This window comes from Embiotoca jacksoni, unplaced genomic scaffold (genome assembly GCF_022577435.1).
Source record: "Embiotoca jacksoni isolate LCO1_2020_lvr unplaced genomic scaffold, fEmbJac1.0.p SCAF_33, whole genome shotgun sequence".
Taxonomy (NCBI): Eukaryota; Metazoa; Chordata; class Actinopteri; family Embiotocidae; genus Embiotoca; species Embiotoca jacksoni.
In genome coordinates this window covers 2,266,564-2,287,192 of record NW_027185385.1, presented here as the reverse complement: position 1 = coordinate 2,287,192, position 20,629 = coordinate 2,266,564, and the positions used below count along the sequence as shown (strand labels likewise).

Sequence of the window (20,629 nt, the reverse complement as noted above, 5' to 3'; positions counted from 1 at the left end):
GAAAAGGCATCTCGCTCTCAGCTCGGTTCCCAGTTCGGCCTGTGAGGATGCCGTGACATTCCCAAAGGAGATTCCATTCCCCCGTAAACAATCCCGGCATTGAGCCGGCTGCTGATTAGTGAGTTTTTTTCAGGATCTTGCCACAATGGACCGACAGCGGATGAGATGAGACCGGCAAACTGGAGTTCTCATTCAGGACTCTGTGGGCAACATGTTGTGTGAAACAACTTATAAGACTTCCAGCGAGCTGAAAGTGGAGAAATTCAACAGGTTTTTGTGACGAGGCAACGAAAGCATCCAGTAAGACTTGGTGATGTCAGAGCCGTGTGCTCCGGAGTTCCTCTGTCAGCAGTCATGAAGCCTTGTTCCTGGAGGTGTTGGACTAGACGTGCTCAAGAGATATGTTTTACCTCAGTTTACGCTTACCCTCACTTTTTGGTGAACAGGGTAAAACTCATTCATTTGATTGATCTTTAAGGGGAAGTTGGATCGTTGCACCAAAAAAAACAGAGCCAAGAGGAAAAAAGTGATCAAATATAGAAATAAAAAGCAGTAAAGTACATAATACAATATAATGAAGTGAAATATTTAAGATGTTGCACTGTCATTATATTAAGTGTTTTACTGAGTTAAAAGAAAAATGCATTTGGCAATGATTCCTCAGAAGAGGAAGTGTTAAAGGGAAGCTCATTCAGACACACTGGAGTGCCCACCATACTAAAGAAAAACAAAACACACTGAGACTGAACATTAATTTGAGATCATTTTAATCAACATAACATGTCATGGCCCCTTATTTCACACTCTGAGCTAACAAGATAACGCTGTTCTTTTGTGGTCAAATGTAGTAATAAGAATTACACTCTTATCTTAAAGTACACCATGATTTCTTTTACCAAACCACAAAAATTAAAAAAGGCAAAACAGAAGGAAAAGATTAACCTCTGCAAACATTAGCATTATGCAGCTAACTAGCATGCTACCTGCAGTGACGTTGGTTCACAACCTGAACCAACATACTGCTGAGGCCATGGAGCATATCTTCAGCCACGGAGTCGGTCCTGCATGATACCATATGAGAGGTTCAGGTAAAGGTAACGACTCTAACCTGTTCTGTGTCGGACCGGGAGGAGTTCACAGGCCACCAGACCCAAACTCATTAACAGAGACAGGTGCTTTCATCTGGGAGGGAACGTTTTGCCCTCAGACATATAGCCTCAATTAAATATAAGGTAAAAAAAAAAAATGATGGTAAACAGGCCATTATCTCTATGTGGCATTTGGTCAAGTGTTCATGTCATTAAGTAGAGCTCCAGCTTCAGAGGTCAGGTGGTGATGACATCACTGCTGTCAATAATTAATGCTCTGGTTAAAATGAGCATGTGAGTACTAGTGATGTCTCGGGTTCAGATTCAGCCACTGACCTGTCACAGGAAGGCAGAAATGTTGAAAACAGAGCGAAGGTGTGGTTGGAAATGCATTTTTTTTTTTTTTTTTTTGGAAGGGGGGGGGGCATTTCTGGATTTGAAACATGACATGTTTCCCATATCTATGAGCCACCGACTGCTACAGATGCATAATCTTTACTAATAAAGGATCTCTATCCAGAAATCTGTCCCCAGCTGCTAGAAGCTATCCTTTTTCATTGATCTGGGTTATGTTCATACATGAGGGAGTGCAGCTATTCTGGATGTGTGAAGGGTCCAAGATAAAGGTGGGCTCCTGGGTTAAACTTTAAACCCCTCGTGTTTGGTGAAAGCTCCGACAGGTTGTGTTGGGCATGTTAGCAGTGACAGAATCTTCCTCTTCCTTGTTTTAATCTTTTGAGGCTTTTGCCATCAAATCCAAGGTTTAAGTGGTATTTTAGAAGAATGAGTTTTAAACCCAGATCAGACTCGTATCTATGTGTGTCAGTGTTTAGCCCGTTTAGTTTGGTCCCCACTGTAGCCTGGTTATTGGCCTGCTGCAGAGCTCCAGGACGCTCTAAAGCCCAGAGGCTCCAGACACCACAGGCTCAGTGGGGTTAAACCAACCCCTACAGCCCAGTTGTCTGGTGGGTCACACTTGTGTGTTCACTTTCCAACCCCCACCCTCTTCCCCTTCCCCACTCCACTAATTAGGTTGATGGGTGTCATGTTGTCTGAGTGCATTAAGATCAAATTCACCTCCGCAGTTGTAACAAGACGCCTGTCAATAGTTTATTTCAAGGGATCTTCACGTGTTCTCGGTCAGACGAGTGTTCATCCTTTCTGCAATGATTTCAACTGATTGCTTGGAAGGAAACAGGAACTCTGTTTTTCATCTTTTTTTAAGTTTTTGAGCTGGAGATGAATTCTGGGAAATCTGAAGAGTTCATTCATTATTTATGGCGCCATTTTTGATGAGATTTTCATTTCATTCATAAGTCTGATGTGTTTCCTATGAAAATGTTCCCCTCAGAATCCAGCTGCCACTGGGTTTTGATGTCATTTAGTTTTTATCTACATGGTGAACTCGGTGTCGCCGCCATTTTTCACATTTTCACCACATGATTGGCTGAAATGCACTACGCTGCCGATTTCACCAAAAAGAGCTCTGCAAGTGTAAAACATTATTTTCTGGAGCTTTTGCTGAGCTCAACCCCGAGTCGGTACCGATGTGATCGGGTCGGGTCTGACCGGGTTCAAGTAGAAAATTACAAACTCCAGTGTTCAGATATTTCCACAGAAGGAGATTTAAGAATGCGCGCAACTCGTGTGTTGCCGAAATAATTGGAAAAGTGTCAAAATAAAGTATTTTAATATAAGATGTAACGGGAAGATCCAGTGTTTCCCCTTTGATCGGGACCCTCTGACTCTCCTGGAAGAAACACGTGTCCAAGGCCAAACCTAGTGCATGGCTGGACCCTGTGTAAAACTGGAGGACTTTAAATTTGAAAGGGAAGTTGTGTCATTCCCCCGACGGGCAGTGTAACTCTGTTACTGAGTGACTGAGGCGTCACACACCCGCTTCACAGCTCTTCCTCAGCTGGTGCATCCAAAACTACTGGTTTGATGTTATTTCTTTCAGCTCAGTGCGAGAGTCTCTGCAGCGCTTTGCAGGCATTGATTGTCGCACTAGTTTCTGTCCTCTGATCTCTGTGTTTGGCAAGGGGCGGAGCTTAACCCTGCTTGTCCCGCCCTCCGTTACACTGACAAGTGAAGGAGAGCGAGGGGAAACTTTTCACTCGTTGGTCGATAGTGTCGTTCTCTCGGATGAAATGAAGTCGTGTTTATAGACTGTGCAGTGGTTGCTGAGCAGCAGTTATTTCATGGTAACGGCGGTCGTTGGCAGTCGTCGGAGGTATTTGTGTATTTATCTGGAGGCCGACGGCACTGACTGTCTGGTCAGCGGAGCACATTGTACCTCCCCCCCTTTCTTTTTGTTCTCTGTCTGTTCTATTGAAAGAACCAGAAGTCTCCGTTTGTCTTACAGACCTTGGACTGTTTTTATGACGTCTTTTCAAGACAGTGTTCAGTAATAACCTGGACTGACTCGTCATTTCTTTGCATGCTGAGACTTATTTGATAGCGTGCATCTGAAGTTGATAGTGTGTGTTACCAAACATTTCTCAGAGAAAAGTGAAGCCTGTGTTATATGGGAGTTGAACGGCTTCGAGTGGAGGTTGTTTGGAGATATTGGCCTGCACATAATCGCTAAATAAACTGTTCTGTTCTTATAGATATATTTCAAAGCTTTTGCCAAGAAACACAGCTGTAAATAAGCTTTTTGTTTTGTCAACATAGATTCAGATACAGAGAGCGTTTTAGATCCATTCCTCTTCTTGATATTTTATGTCCTGAGCTACAAATAAAAGCATTTTCTCTGCACGACTAGATAAAAACCTGTTTATTTGCTAAAACACTCCGAGAATGAAGCAGTGCAGTTTAACCACTAAAGGCTGAGAAAGATACGGTAGGTATTCAACATCTGGGAGTGAACAACAGAACAATGAGAGTAATTTAATTCAGCATTATAGAGACAGTGGGAATGAATGGCTGAGGAACTGTGTTGTTGATCATCTTCTGAATCTCAGTTTGTCAAAGCACGACAGAAATCACTGTTTCAGCATGACACCATTTTAAGTACTGCATTATAGTTAGTCCAGTTAATAAAGACAGTCACATGGGAGTCTTGTTTTGGTGGATTAACTGTCACCTTTATGACCAGCTTCACTAAGAATAAAATAGATGTAGATAAAAGCCTTAAAGCTGCACTTTGGGCTTTTGGCCACAAACGCAGCGACTATCTGCCATCGGGCTTATTAAGGTGTTATATGACGTCTGTGTTTGCCGATCTTTAAATCGGCACTGGCAGCCTTCTTGCGTGTTGGCCGCTTGGGACGCAAATGTTGGCACATTTATTAAATGGTGGAAACCTTTAACTGCTCCTAGCAGCCACTGTATCGTGTGAAAACACTCTTGGCAGGATGGATGCATCCTGTGCTGCTGATTCGTCAGATGAACAGTCTCAGGTTGGATGAAGTGGTGATTCAGTCTCATTATGAGGCTACACCAACACCTCGGGAAAACATTTGAGCCTGTTTGGTTGTTCTAGAGGTTCTTTTGTGCCGTTTTGTGTCAGAGAGCAAACAATCTGCATACTGGTACGTATCCAGTGAGAGCGAGTGGCCTGAAATTGACTGAGAGCTGCTGGAACTCGCAGGCCGAGGTTTTGCTTCTCGGTGGGATCGGCCGTTCTACCGGCGCTTTCAGATTTCAGGGAGTCATTTCAAAGTTAAATCAATGTTGCAGTGTTTTAAAAAATGCTGTAGGGACCTTCAGTTACTGAATAACGCGCCGAAGAAGCCCTGCTCGTGTTTCACACTCCCAACCCCGATGTGTAGAGCTGTTGTGTTGTCTGTAAAGTGCTTGCTTCTGATACCGAACACCGTCTCCTGGCAGACAGACTCTGTATTCATCCTACGAAGGTGAATTGAATTAACAAGGTCAGTTTCCTTCCATCCAGCCTCCGGAGGCTGAAGACACTAGACGTGAAGGAGGCGTCAGATGACAAGTGCAAGCAGGTAGATAAGAACGCAGTATTGTTAAAGAATAGTAAAAGCTGTGTCCCACATGGATGTCCGTCTCCAGTTTGTCGTGGGACAGCTGACTGCCGACAGGCTGACTCCAGTGGGCAGCGCTGCACTTCAACACAGGACTGGGAAGTCCAGATTTCAATTGACTTTTTACAACCTGTGGTTCACTTCCTGGCTGAGTTAATAGTTGAGAAACCATCTGAGAGTAAACAGAAGACTACATGCGGTCATTTCAGTTCATATCTAAAGCTACAGTGATGTTTTCTCTGTGTTTGGCTGCCTAAACCTACACAGGGATAACATCACTCCGGGATGCTGAGCAGACTGCCTTGTCATGGCCTAATTCCTGCAAAGCTCCAAATTACCTCATGAATATGCACCAGTGAAGGAATTAGGGTCAGCGCCTGTCAGTACGGTCAATATCATACTGGGCTGGTCGGTGTACGAGCAAAACAACCAACCTTCAGAAGAGAGCTGCAGCGTTTCTCACCAATTCTTCTTCAGTAAAAGTATTCGGTGCTCCAGTCATCAAATCAACAAATAATCATCTTGAAACATGCTTCTCTTTAAAAAAAACAAAAACAAAACTGCACTATGAACTGGCAGTGTGAAGTTTGAAGTAAACTAAGGAGGCAAGGAGACTCTAATTAAAGACATGATTCAGTTGCATTATGGGAAACGTAGGTTTCCTACTGTGAATCCCTCAACTTAAAGGAAGTGACATACTAAACTGCGGAAGAACCCTTTAAATGAAGTAGAGGCTAAACAATCAAGCTATTAAAATCAATGTTTTTATATAAAAAATGGATTATTTCCATGTGTATTTGGAATTTGAACATTGAACGGAAACTTGAGCAGAGAGCACACATCAAATCTGTTGGGAGATTTTTGAGCAACAGGAAGAAGCAGCGAGCCAAATGTGGTGAGTCGGCTGGTGTCTCCTGACCCGACGCACTTTCTTCTTCGGTCTCAGACAGTGAAGCTCCGCTCCTCCTGAAACGTGAAAGTCACCCAGAAACACCTCGCCCGCCTCGTAGAGTTTCTGAAGCATTTCAATAGCCTCTGTTAAAGATTTCCCGAATCAAGTTTCAGCTCCATGATGACATCACAACGTGAACACGTGCAATTCAGTGCTGACGTTGATCTTGTGGACTTGGAATACTTTCTCACAAAAGTTACAGCTTCCTCTTGCAATGAATGCACAGTTAGACGGTGTGTTGAGGCGTCTTTCAGTTGATTGTTTTGGTTTTGACCGCCAGAGGCAACAAGACATCACAGACAGACGGAGCGACGTCGGGACGCTCCGACCTGTTTCTACACAAACATTAAATCCCTCCTGTCTTCCTGCCGGTGATTTCTCACACTGGTCTGTAATTTGAATGCTTCTTGTCCTTAAAGGAAAGTCCGAGCTCCTGCAGTCTCAGCTGTAGTTGGATGCTCTACTGATTGAAGGAGGTCTGTAGGGAAAGTGTTGTTTCTGCTTTTTAAGCTTCCGCTTTGCTTTCCACATTCATTTATCTGTGAAGGAAGAGCTATTTATAAGAAGCCTTTTTTCTTTCTCAAAAAAGTGTGAGCTGTAGGTGGCCAGTTATCGCTTGAATAAATTATTCAGAAGAAATGTTGGAGGAACTGTTAATGGAGCTTGTTGTTCAAGTTTACGAAACAGGACATAAAAAACTAAAAACTAAAAAAATGGTTTTACTGATGCATAGATGCATAAAGCTGTAATTACAGCCCCAAATCATATTTGTTATTAGGAGGTCATTGAGTTTATCAGGTTATAATTCAACCATCTGAAAAACTAATATTTCAAAGGTTGATGGTTTAGAAAACGCTAAAATGACCCGCAGTCAAAAGGTTCCCGTTTGTAACTTTTTATTTTTTCAAATAGAAAATAAGAACAGCTGTTTATATCCTCATTTTATCCCAATTAAACCCAAAAATGCAGTGCATTTATCAGGATTTACAAATTGGATTAAAAACTGACCTGTTGTTGTTGATTGAAAACCCGTTTGTTAAGCTCCTTGTCTGATTACCTCGGAGCTGTTTGGTTTTCATTATTCTTTTATTTATCAGTTAGGAACAGAAGCTTTTAACTGATCATTTGAACGTAAGCTTTTTCTTACTCGGTGACAAACATGTGAATTTTGCCTAAATGATGAGTATGCTTTGCTGAAAAAAGCCCTGAATCTAAGAACATCTCATGTCTGTCTCACACAACAGCTTTTCAATATCTCACATCTATCCCACATCCAGCGATGGAGGCAGAACCTGCTGAGCTGTTGTGAAGAAGAGGATTTCAAAGGGAATGAATGAGTAAACAGGTGTGTTGGAGAAATGAGGAGATGTTGAGGTTGCGCGTGAACAGTTTCTACATCCTGTTTAACTGGGCTGCAGTATTAGCAGGACTTTGTTTTCACTCCTGAACAGCTGTGAGACTGAAAGCAACTCGCTCTACCTGCCAGGTTAACACCCACAGTTCAAGTCTGACCTCCAGGAAGGCTGACCTCTCTGTCTGCAAATCCAACAGCATCATATTTATTTTACTTTTAGGACGTATTGCAGCTCCCCTCACAAAGTATCTGCTGTTACATGTAGTATGTGTACAATTAGGACATAGTTCTTCATCTCCTCCTTTTTTTGGGGGGTTGTGTGGATTGTGGGTCAGAACATCCAGAGTTTCATGCTGACCTGCAGACTGCAAAGAAGGTACATGCTGGTACTTTTGGCATACTGCATTTAACATACAAAGTTTTGGGACATACTAAATCATGTAGTCTGGATCCTGGACCGCAGGGCGGACATTCAGCCTCCAGACCTGAGGACTGAACCCACGCTGATCGTTGGCGTCCGTACATCGATGTGCTCACCGTCATCATGTCAAAATGACCCGGTCCTGTATTTTTAAGTATTTTTCCTCATTTTGTCTTTTACACAAGCTGCAGAAGACGATATTATATCAACTTGATGGACAAAAACACCTTTGACTGTCCAGCAGTAATCAAAAACAAACATTGAAAAAAAGCTAAAATAAATACTTTATCGTACATTTGATTTATTTATTGATTTACACTGTCACATTCATATGACATTTGGAGCAATTTTCCGAGTGAAGTCTTCGAGCCAACCCGACTCAGTCCACAAATATCCCCTCGAGGCTCCGTGTGGACTTGATAAGTTGTGGATTTGGACGGCCGTCAGCGCTCACTGACTTCCTTGGAACGCTCTGAGGAATAGTTTCCCAGAGTTTGTGAGCTTCTAGAGAGCTGCAAGCACGAGATAGCACAAATTCTCCTTCTGCTGCTTTTGTTGCCGATTTTTGGCGCACTTGGACCGGAAAAAGGCGAAGTCGGATTTGCATGTGGCTAACGTGTCTTTAGTTGCATGTGAAGTCTGGATTTGAGTCGTTTGAAATGAAGCCGTAGATGTCAGTCTGCACCTGATTGATTGAACTGCTTTGTATGTTTACCGTTGGCGTCGGTAGTCATCATATAAATGAAGTGTGTGAGACTAATGGACTGAAGCACGCTCCCAGAAAACTCTGCATTTTTATCTCTCCTGGTGTGAGCGCCCGGTCAGTGATGGACTTCTGCTGACGGGGTGGAGCAGCGGCGAGCCGTCCTTGCCTCATTAATCAGAGCAAGAGGGAAGGTAATGAAGACAAGACATGCAGAGATGCATCCAATCAGTGAGCCGCGGGTTTGAGTCGAGCATTTCTTTCTGCTGTTGCAAACGCTGTCAGAGATAATTGACAGGAGAGATGCTCCGCGTGGACCGAGGATTAGTTTGGGCTCAACCGAGCAGCGTTTCCAGGACAGCTTTCCAGGAGATTTATGTCGAAGGTTCCCTGATAAATCACGTATTTATTAGCGCTTGTCACCATGAGTCAGCGTGCCCGCCCGGGGGTCGGGTGCCCTCTGTTGCACCTCTCCTCTCCGGTGATGTGTGTCCATTATTCCACAGCAGGCTGTAGCTCTGACGTCAGGGCTCCTCTCTCCTTCTCTTATCTGCTTTGGTTCTGGACTGATTTGAATGTAAAGCTGCTGCCAAGTAAACACTGCAGCTAAAGTATAGTTTCCTGGAAAGCTGTGGAGCGACTATAGGACGACAGGCCTGTTTGAATAGTTAACATTTGTATTATTGCACTTGATGAGGCCTTTTGAAGGCCTGAATCACAGTCAACATAATTTGAAGACGTTGCTTTGTGGGTACTTCTCTCTGTGAAGACTTCCTTTGCCTTCTTCATTTATTTATTTATGTCAGATTAATGGAGCGCCTTCTGATAGAACGTCCTACTTTGTACACACGTTTTATAGATGTCTGAATATGACCAAACTCTAAATTGTGCTCTGTGACCTTAGTGGACGTCCCAGTCTGCCTGCTGCCTCATATGAAGAACACGTCAAGTGACGATGAATCAAACGGGGACTGGAGACATACATTGGCTCGTAGGTCATTATACTTGATGTGTTTACTGTGTATGTATTTGTGTGCAACGTGCGTTAAGCGGCCTGAAAGTGGAACAGCAGAGCGAAAACCCTCTCGGCCTCACCGACGGACAGCCTGCTGTTTCTGTGGCAGTAGTGTTGATTTTTATTATATTAGTGTACGGTTGCACTACGACCTTGATCACATTTAGAAATGCTCTTCTTTTATTTTTCCCAACTGATTTCCACTCAGATTTCTGTTTCCGTGTGCCAGGAAGTTGTGTTTTTGTGCTGCAGGAGAGCAACACGGCGACCGTTTACAGTAAACAGGATCCTCTGCTGATAAAAACACGCTGTCAGCACATTCTGCACCGAGCGTTGCGCTTTGCTTCGTCACACCTGAGACAGTGAAGAGGTTGTCGGATGTTAGCCGTTCTTCCCATTCTCATTAAAATGGACCCTTTTGTCATCTTTGCACACACATACCAACCTGTGAACGCTCCGGTTCGTCCCCGGGACCTCTCTTTGGTGTCGTTTTTAATAGTTGCCCAAGTTAAGATATGAAGGGCGACTGCTAATAGGAACATAAAAACCTGCCCTTGTTCTGTTGTTGATTCTCAGTTCTACTGCTTCAGGTTGGAGATGTTTTAAAATGAAGGAGGTCTTATCACCTCAAAGTGCATCTTGTGTTTTGTTCCTTCTTCAAACACGCCTCTCATATCCGCTGCACCGTGTGAATGTAAAAACCGAAACAGATGAAGAAGAACGACAAAAGCACATCAAGAGTAATTAAAAAGACTGACAGTTTTAGAAATTGAGTTTTGCTTATTCTGTCGAGCTGAAGACGACAGAGGAAATAAGCTCACTGCTGTTGCATCATTAGAGCACAGATCCATGCAGTCACTCCTGTTTCTGCCTCTCCTGTCTGCTCCTTCTTTAACTCTGTAATTTAGATCACATCTCACTTTGTATTCTGTTATCTTCTCTGCTAATTCACTGAGCGTCTTCGCCCCGTGGTGTGCTGTGCTCTACCGAGTGGGCGCCTTATCAGATTTCAGCCCGCTAATTATCACGTTTTATTAGCCGGCTCTACACAGAAGCATCTAAATCGGCTTCAAGGTCGTTCATCTCTCGTCTGCGCTTTGCCTGCTTCGTGCATTAGATTCTGCTTGCATGGTTGTATTTCAAAAAGCCACCAAATCTAAGCTGACTGTGGCTCATATCTCCTGCCGGGCAACAGTCTGAACTCAGAAAGAGGGTTGGTGTGTTTCTGACGGTCCCGTGCAGACCTTTCTCTGTGGGTTGAGGCACTTTTACTGAGCTCATAATTCCATTTTAATGAACTCATCTCCAGACCTGACTCACACTTTAGTGTCCGTTTATCTCCAGCAGTGATCTGACTGTCGGTCAGATGAGGTCAGCCTCACCGGGGGGACAGTTCAGCCTCATGAAGTCATTTCACTTCAAATATTCCATCCTGCAGACGCTGTAAAGAAGAAAGGAATAACATCTTCGTAACAACTGGAAGTTTCATTTGCAGACAGTAAGATGCATCTGGGCCGGTTCGGTGAACTCCACAGTCTTAGTTGGTCCGGTATGAAAATCAGAAAAGTCGAGGTTGATATTTCTGTGACATCACTGAGACAGTTTGCTGACTTTCAGTCATTTCTACTCGTCGATGTGTTTCACGATGTTTTAATATTTCGATGTTGTGGTAATGACTGAACAATGGTGCATTCATAAGTTTAACTTTTCATTTGTAAGAGGAAGAATTTGTTCTTTATAAAACTGCTGTTGGTCTTTTGCAGAGAACTCAGTAGCAGATATAATACACACACAAAAAAAAAAATCAATGAACCAAATTAATTCATTTCAATATCAACTTTTATCAAAATAAAAAAACAGCTGCACACCGATGTGCTATCACGCGTGAACGCTGCTGACCGAGTGAACGGCAGCGATCGTAGCTTCTAACGTTGTGAGCAGCGCCGTCGGTTCACGAGCTGTCGCTCCGTTAGCCTCGATGAGCTGCTGCTGGCCTGTGTGAAGGTGGTGGGGAACCAGACCATAATTCACTGCTCCGACAGGAAACTGAAGCTGAGAGCAACAGTTTGGTTTCATCAGGCTAACAACAGAAGCAGCTGTTCACAAACAATACTGGTAATAATGGTTTGAATGACTTGCTGTGGATGGTTGTCTGTCTTGTTTGTGTTGGCGACCTGCAGGGTGTGCCTTGGCTCCGCCCACAGTTAGCTAGGATAGGCTGCTTGTTGTTGTTGTTGTTGTTGTTGTTCTCATGACCGCCCGCAACCTGACATGTGCTGCTGCCTGGGAGATTAGCTTTCCTGACGCTAACCAAAATCTAGTCTGGTTTGTCAAATCCTCTGCTGCGTCTCCCGAGACTCGACCGCATGCCAGCGCACTAAACTCCCGTCAGCCATAACGGGAGTTTCTAAGCAAACACGCAGGCATTTTGTTGCACAGAGGAAAATCTATTGTTTTCAGTGGGACTTTTTCTAAACAGCTGCATGAGGAGCAGCCTTGATGTACCTCCTGTTCCACGTCTGTAGGTAATTCAATTCAACCTCACTCAAACTATGTGATTGCTTCCTTCTGGTGTGAAAGTCTGGTAACAGTCACAGTAACTCAGGGACTGACCGAGGATCCGACAGCAACGAAGCTGGAAAACATACCTGCAAATTTGGAGAGACTCTTTTCTTTCACCCCTTTTTTCAAACCAAACTGAAATAAGTATTCCTGTAGGTCTGCCTCAACACCAGCTTTGAGATTGTCAGTTGTGCCGTTGACATCCTTAAGAAAGATCATAATATGTAAAGCTTCCCCTTTAAATGTAGTCAATTGTACTCAATTGAAAAGCTCCCGTGTTGAATCTCCTTTTGTCAGTTCAATCACGACACAGATTTATTTTTTTCCAGAATAGCAGCATGGCAGCTTGTAATCCTCAACAACCTGCGTCGGGTCTCAGAATCATTGAAAATTCTGATTTGAATAAAGCCAGAATGTTTTCTGTAGATTTGAATGCAGTTCAGTAATAACAAGAAAAGCTCAAAGTTAAAAACCCGTGTTGCCTTTCGACAAACATTGGCTGCTGTCAGTCAGAGAACTGCTCGGTGTTACAGCCTGACACCGAAACCTGTTTTTGAAGCGCTGTTGATTTAGTGGAGTTGGTGGACGACTCGTATCCGCACATTTAAGTTGCAACACCTTGAAGAAGGCGAACTTCAGCCGCCGAACAAACGTCTCGTTTGTAAGATATTTCCACATCGGTGATAACGTAATATTTCTGCCTCTCCGTAGTCTTACATCTGTCATGAGCTGCAGACGTACTGTATGTGGCGAGTTCGAGAGAAGCTCAGATGGTTTCTACCTGAAGGCGACGCCTCCCCGTCCACTTAACCTAGGTTCTGCTGCAGGTTGCTCAGTCGCACCGTCATGAAGTCGCTTTGCTGCACACTGGGGGTCAAATCATAGACGTGATCGTGTTGCATGTGACTGTGAACACGTTTACACGTTGGGGTACTCGAGCGGTTGTGGTTAAAGTCTTTATTTGCTTGGAGGTTTTTTTTTTTGCTCAAGGACACTTGGACAGAGCAGATGACTCTCTCAGGGATCGAACCGGTGACCTTTTGAGTTGTGCCGAGTGACCTTTCTGAACAGTTTCTCTCTAATCAGCAGGCAGCCCTGCTACTTGCTGCGCTGCTGCTTGAATAGAAAATGAAGCGCGTGAGACTGTGAGCACATCCATTAGCTCTTTGTTAGATACAGGTTGCCGAACCTCCGCTGGGATTCCTGCCAGCTGCTCGTCACATCGTGCCCTTTAAACCGGCGGTACGGGAACATTTCTCCTCTCACCGCTCACCTGAACACCGCTGCTGACGGCTTCAAGGTGTCGAAGCAGTTATGCAGAATGAGGTTTGGCACAATTAAAGCAGCATTGAGAGCAGCTGTAGCCTCATTAAACAAAAAAAGCACTGCCTGTGAGGGTAGATGTGGATGTGTGACGGAGACATGGAGGAGTTAAAGGGAACCTCAGAAGAGACGCTGAGGATGGTTTCTGGAGATAATTCGATCTGAAGACGGTTTCCTCAAAGTGGTTTCTGAAGCAGGATGTGGAGGAAGGAGTTTGAAGAACAGGAGCAGCTGGAGTTGCAACGGTATGACAACAGTCTCAGAAGTATTTCGTTATTATTAGTATTTGTGTTATTGTTATTATCAGTTTCAATAGCACATTTTATAATCAAACAATTACACGTTTTTTGTGAGGAATTAAAGTTATAAACAGGACTTTTATCTGCGCGGAGGGATTCTCCAAGATGTTCCATGTGTTTCATCCTTCAGCAGACGCTTGACGTCGAGGACAACACCACGTACATTTTTGAGATGTCCAAATTTATCCTCTGCTGACTTCAGAGCGCTCCACAGCGCTGAAGATGGGCGTCTATGTTTGACTGAAGCAGGACGGAGGCTGTCAGACAGGAAAACAAAGACCAACCTGAATTTGCAAAGATACTTTTAATCACTACTGACCGTGTGGATGCAGTGGAGAGAGAGAAACATCCAGTATTGTTTTGACTCGGTCCGACACACCGTTATGTGAATGAAGTCTGCGTCCTGCTCAAGCTGTTGTTGTGTCAGCTGGTAAATGAAGTTTGTTTTGGAGAAACTCCGCTGTGATTTAATGCCCTCTTGATATTTCATCAGAACAAGCTTTTACAAATTGCAGTTCTTCCGTCCAGCTCAGACACTGTGGGACGTCTGCATGCAGCTGGTGTTGGGCTTTCAGAACCACCGGAGAAAAGATGAATGCTGTTGGACCGGTCCAGACGGGCTCCCACGTTGACATCATTGGCTAATTTGCACATCAATATGTTTTGAATGGTCCGTTCTTTCTCATGCGGGAGACGGCTTGGCTGGATGGGTGGAGGTTTATCATTCTGGGCACGTTGGAGGTGGAGGAGGTCACAGCAGGAGACTGACTGCAGAGCAGCACACACACACACACACACACACACACACACACACACACACTGCTGCACTACACACCGTGTTGTGTTTGGTGACACGCTAGTGATGACACGGCTCGATGGATGTCAGCGTTGTCTCCTCATTGATCCTCCACTTTGGTTTCCACTGAAATATCGCAGCAGTTATTGGCTGAATTTATTGGTGAATTACAGGTGACTTGAACTTTTCCTTCTCCAGCCATCTTCCTGTGAACTATCTCTCGCAGTGCACTACGACCCAGACGAGGTCCTCATGTGACGTCAGAATTCCTGTTTTTTCATCTGAAAATCTGCCTTTATTTCCCATTTTACATCAAATTACACATTTATCTTTTGAGACGGTCATTTCCGAGAAATATTAAGTACAAATTTAGTGGAAGAATCCAGCCTACAAGTTGCTCTTTAAAGTTCATTGTTTTACATAAACTGTAACATCAGTCCTTCTTGTTTCTTTCACACAGTGTTTTATATCAGCTGACATATAAACTAAAGGTTCTTTAAATGTCTCAATCTGTGTTTAGAGAAACTTTTGATACTGTGAGTGAACTTTGCTGCTATAATCAACATTTTAAATGTCTTACCTCCGCATGAAACCACAAATCGCAGGCAGTCATTTTACCCCACTGACGCTTCCTGCTGTAAATGAACAGCAGAACGCAGCGTGGCTCTTTCTGTGACATTAATGTACAGGAAACTGAATGACAGCTGCAATATAGTGATGAATAAGGCTTTAAATTAAAAAAGCAATAGCTGACATCTGAAGAAACTCATAAAAGGTACGATTGAATTTCAGCCTGGCAGGTGGCCACAGCTGACTCAGTGTAGTGGACACATCACTTTATATTTGATAAACATGCAGAACAAAATACTAACGGCTGTACAGATTGAGCAACACATGAACTGATTGAACTTTTTTTGCTCATCATTTTTAAAAAAAAATGAAAGTAGGACAATAAATGCAGCACATTACATTTGCTCTGTGAGGTCCTGCTGTTGTATTGAATTTAGTGGGTAACGGGTTAACTGATGAATTATTAAATCATAACTTTTAGTCTTTTTACACTGCTGGCGGATAACTAATGAGTCCCTCCAGGATTTTGCAGGTTTCTTTTGTGATTGTTGCGATTAAAAATGTTTGATGGTGGAGGATTTTCTCCAAAATGTCGATGCAATCTTCTGAGTTTTAAGTACGTTTTTGCGTAAAATTGCAGGAATTAGAAAAAATGGCAAGTCGAGAAGGAAAAATGGGGTTTTCTTTAAGCACTACCTGATCCAGCAATACATGTATAATCACCTCCTGTGATAATAATCCTGTTGCACATCACAGAAATATTTTAGTTCTCATCTTTTTATATGTATTTATTGAACTCAGAGAACCGTGGAGATAAAAGTTAAAATCATAAAATCGTCTGTGACTGGAATATAGAAACAAGGACGACATCAGCTGTCAAAATAAGAGCTTTAGATGCTGTTTAATTCATGTTCATTCAACACATAGACCTGCTGGATGAAACCAACAAAGAGACGTCTCTGACAACTGGACGTGTGGAGAAAACTCATTTAACATCCAGTAATATGGAATCACTTCCTCTGATCACAAACATTTAATCATCATTTTAATGTGAAGAACACATTTCCCACAAACCACGTCACTTCCTGTTTCTCCAGTTTTATTTGGAGATGAAAACAGGAGCAGAGCCTCTCTGATTGTAAATGAGGAGTTAGTTTTGTTAATAAAGACAGTTGTGTTTGAGACGACTTACTTTATGTCGTTAATACTTTCAGCACAGATTATGAAGATGACATTTTTTTGCAGAAAAATCACGGGAATTATACAAAATAAATTGCAAGCTCCTGCAAATATTGTGGCGTTTTCTTTAATTTGCGTTAATTACTGCGATCGTAAGATTGTGGTTTCTTTGAGGAACGGACTAATAGCTAAATCTGCTTCTGAACCAGAGTTCACGGAGACTAAAGAATCTGCGTTAAAACAATAACCGCCTCTCTTTTCCGATCGTTAGTCTTTTGTATTATAGTTTGAGTCGACAGCTAAAAGTAATGTGTTTCATTATACCGACCTACAAAAGGCAAACACAGTAACTTTGGTTGGACTGAGGAGCAGAGGTGGACATGCTGATGCTGTACCTGGCTGCTTACCTGTAAACGTTAGCATCTCACAGCTAACACAGCTAATAGGCAGGCCATCACAGAACAATAAGTCATCAAATCTTTTGGCTTTAATTACCTCTGTGACGGCTGTGACTGAACTTTATCTGCCGTCCTGATGAGTGACAACGTTTTCTGTTCAGTCTCGATTTTTAATCTCCTCCGAGATGAGCCGAGGCTCCGTCCTCGCTCAAGGTCGGCCATTTTATGGCTTTTCTGCTGCATCAGGTATTTGCGGGAAGCTCTGGCTGCTTCGCTCTGCCTGGCTGCCTGCTTGGCATACACAAACTCAACCTCCTTAAACTAATGCACACACTTTATTCTCTCTGCACGCAGTAGTATTTCCACGGCCAGCGAATATGCAGCCGGGCGGCGACGCACAAAACCATCCAATTAATGTTGGGGGGGTTCGGCTGTGTTTGTGTGTGATTCCTGAGCAGCCCGGGACATGAGATGACTTTCAACGTGTGTGTGTGTGTGTGTGTGTGTGTGTGTGTGTGTGTGTGTGTGTGTGTGTGTGTGTGTGTGTGTGTGTGTGCAGCAGTCAATATATGGCCTTGTGCTGCGGCCGCCAGGTCAATACTGTGCTGATTTGAATAGATGAACCAAGATGAACTGTGGAGCCGCTGAAGTTGATCATCTCTCTGAATAGACTTACTTCTTCTACCGGTCAAAGGGTCAAAGGTCAGAGGAAGGTTGACGCTCATCATGATTCAAACTCCTGGTGTTTTTAGAACAAAGATCACCGAATCACTTTTAATGACAAACTTTCTTTGACATGTTGAACTCCAGCATTTTTACCTGATTCCTGCTCGCAGTCATACGTTGGTATTAAAGAACAGATGACTTCTGTTTCTCTCTACATCTTTTAAAAGACAGCGTGTGGTGCACTTTTTGGTGAAACCACACACCGTGGGCACCAGGGAGCTCTGGGGATTATGTTTGATTATGTCTCAGCTGTAGAAGCAGCTGCTTCAGTGTGGCCTGTGAGGATCCTCCTCCTCCTCCTCCTCCTCCTCCTCCCCTTCCTCCTCCTCCTCCTCCCACCTCCCTGCATCCCTCTCGTCCTCCTGGGATTACGGAGCACAGCGGCTGAACTCCGTCTGTATGGCCTCCCTGGTTTTAGTGGGTCGTTCCTGTTGTGTGGCTGTCATCTATTTCTGTCAGCTGATGTCTTCACATCAGGATTTCATTGGGACGTTGCCGTGTGGTCGCTGGTGTTACAGCAATAACACCTGAGAGGATGTTCTCCGCCGTGATTACAGGCACGGATGATTCAGTGGGTTGATGACGACACTGTTCATCGTCCCAAAGTAACCTCGGTCACATCAAACTTACACAACGTACGTGGTGTTGAAAGCACGGTGTACTTCAGAGTGACGCCAGGCGAGACCAGAGGAGACTTTCCCTCGTATTCAGTGATTTATTCCTGCGTTTCTAAATGACTGCAGTGTTTTGTTTCAGCCTCACACACGCGAGGATTTGATCATATTGTTGTTATTGTCTGACGGATTAAATGAAACATTGGAAAACATCACTTTGAGCTACAGGGCGTTATTTTTTTTCTATTTTCTGACATTTTGCAGACCAAACAATTACTAGAATAAATTAGCAGATTAATTAGTCACTTCCGTGAGGTCTTTTTTTTGCAAGAACTAAAAGTTAAGGTTATTTTCCTGAGATTGCAACAAGCTGAACAGAACAGAGCAGATCAGCCGGGCAGGAAGTCAGGCAGAGAAAAGCAAAGAGCATCCGGTCAATTTTCAAAATAAAACTCCCAATCGTACAACACATCACTGCATCACCGTCCACCGCCATTGTCTTTCAGTTAGGACAAATGATGTGTTTTCCTCCTGCTGCAGACACTCGATGTGAAATAGTTACACAATAAACAGGGGGATTCATGTTTTTTATTGACTAAACACAACAAGCTGTGTTGACTTTGTCTGTAGGCTTCTGCACAAACTAGGAAATGACAACAATAAACACAAAAAAAAGACCCTATTTAACAACATTTCAGTGTCTTGTGGGCGGGGTGTAATGTCTCTGGTTGTCAGTCAGATCCGCCCCTTTCTCCCCAGTTCGTCCAAATATGGTCACTTCCAACTCCAGAATATCAAGATGGCCACGGAGAAAATTTGAACTGGAGGTTTCAGAACAGCAGTTCACAAACACCACTCTTTATAGACCGTTTCACTCCATCATTAGTTTCCTCCTCTGGAAACATTAACTTCAATGCGCTGCACGAGTTGTTGGGAAATCAAAGTTCCTGGAACTTTTGGTTGAAAAGATCCTCCACTGTGTTTGAGCATCAGAGTACTGAAGTACTGACCTCCTCGTAGAGTTTCCTACTACATGGCAAGCTTGTGTTTTTAGTCCAGTGCTCCATTTGTTAAAGTTTTGAGAGGAACTGCAGGAGACTAGTTGATGACATGAAACCGGCACTGAGCTGCTCGGACAGCTCGTGGATCTGGTGGAGCTCCCTCCGTCACCACCGAGCAGCGAGGCAGCGGGGGGGGGGGGGGGGGGGGGGGGATGTTTGACGGTTGATTCACGCTGGAAAGTGTGCGCCAGACTCTCCATGTGTTCACACCAAAGGGAAATCCTTCCCTGCACAGCTCATGACTTATTTGATCTACAGACTACATACGCAATTAATTATTTCCCCCCCCCCCACCCCTGTTCCCTCCCCACCCCACATCCATCGTCCTCACAGCCCCGTCTCTCTCTTTATTCCCCACACTCCTCTCTTCCTCTACTTTTTTCCTCCTCATCCTCCCTCTTGCTGCTACATGTGATTTCTTTTTATCTCATTGGTCTTTCTCCCTCCTGATCTACCGCTTCACATCCTCCCCCTCCCCTCCCCTCCCCTCCCTCCCTCTCCCTCCCCTCCCTCTCCCTCCCCTCCCGCTCCGCTTCTCTGGCAGGCTGCTCATTGCAGTGAGTCAGTATCATGGAGGCAGGCAGCGGGGCTGCCGCAGCGGTGGGGAGTGCAGGACTGGGACTGCTGGGAGCCACGGCCACGTCCAACCATGACATCCTGGACAGGTAAGAGAGCAGCGCCAGGCTGGGGGACGTCCTCAGGACCAGACCGCCCGAACGCTCCGCATTACAGCGAAGAGAGAGAGTGTGTGTGTGTGTGTGTGTGTGTGTGTGTGTGTGTGTGTGTGTGTGTGTGTGTGTGTGTGTGTGTGTGTGTGTGTGTGGAGAAGGACCACACCTTAGGTGGTGCTTTGGTAAGCATGCTAGTTTGTTTATAGTTAGAGAAAGGGGCATGGAGATTGTGTGGTTGTGTGTGTGTGCGTACATGTGTGTGTGTGTGTGTGGGGAGAGGAGGGGGGAGGGGAGGGAGGCTGACTCGGGTGTTTGCTCACATACCAAAGCCTACCTTCCTATGCTCTCTCTCTCTCTGGATGTGTGTGTCCTCCTCTGTATCGCTGCTCTCACTGCATGTGAGGAAGAAGTCCTAATTTTGACAGCTGGAGGATCTGGTGTGTGTGTGTGTGTGTGTGTGTGTGTGTGTGTGTGTGTGTGCTGATGAATTTGTTTTGGAGGGGTAGGGAGGGGGGTTACTTGGCTACCTCTATGCCTCAAGGAGAAATGACACCAGGGTATGCGCATGCGGCGGCGGGGAGGGGGGGCAGTAGAAGTGCCTGAACACTGTAGCTGATCCGATAGGGTGAGTTTGCACAGTCACCATCCCACCCCCTATTACCCCCCTCCCAACACACACACACACACACACACACACACACACACACACACACACACACACACACACACACACACACACACACACACACACACACACACATCAACCCCCATAGCAACTGGAGCTATTGCTAACTGTGACTGCTGGAAACCCCTCATTCAGATTTCCTTGCTCCAGAGACCACTGCCCCCACCAGAGAGGGGGGTGGTGGGGTGGGGGGAAATCAGCTTTCATCCAGTTACGT

The 20,629-nt window shown here is 44.4% G+C and overlaps 1 protein-coding gene across 7 annotated transcripts in view; it reads left to right on the top strand.

Moving 5' to 3' along the window:
• arhgap32b (Rho GTPase activating protein 32b) overlaps positions 1 to 20,629 on the top strand; it is a 99,855-nt gene that overhangs the window by 3,857 nt on the left and 75,369 nt on the right. For 5 of the 7 annotated variants that reach the window (XM_069165148.1, XM_069165147.1, XM_069165145.1 and 2 more), the window contains exon 2: positions 19,390 to 19,721. The exons of 1 other annotated variant lie outside the window; for it this stretch is intronic. In XM_069165148.1, coding sequence (XP_069021249.1) covers positions 19,627 to 19,721 — 95 coding nt within the window. In that variant the 5' untranslated portion in view covers positions 19,390 to 19,626. The remainder of the gene's footprint in view (positions 1 to 19,389; positions 19,722 to 20,629) is intronic. One more of the 7 variants, XM_069165144.1, reaches the window with a different exon arrangement.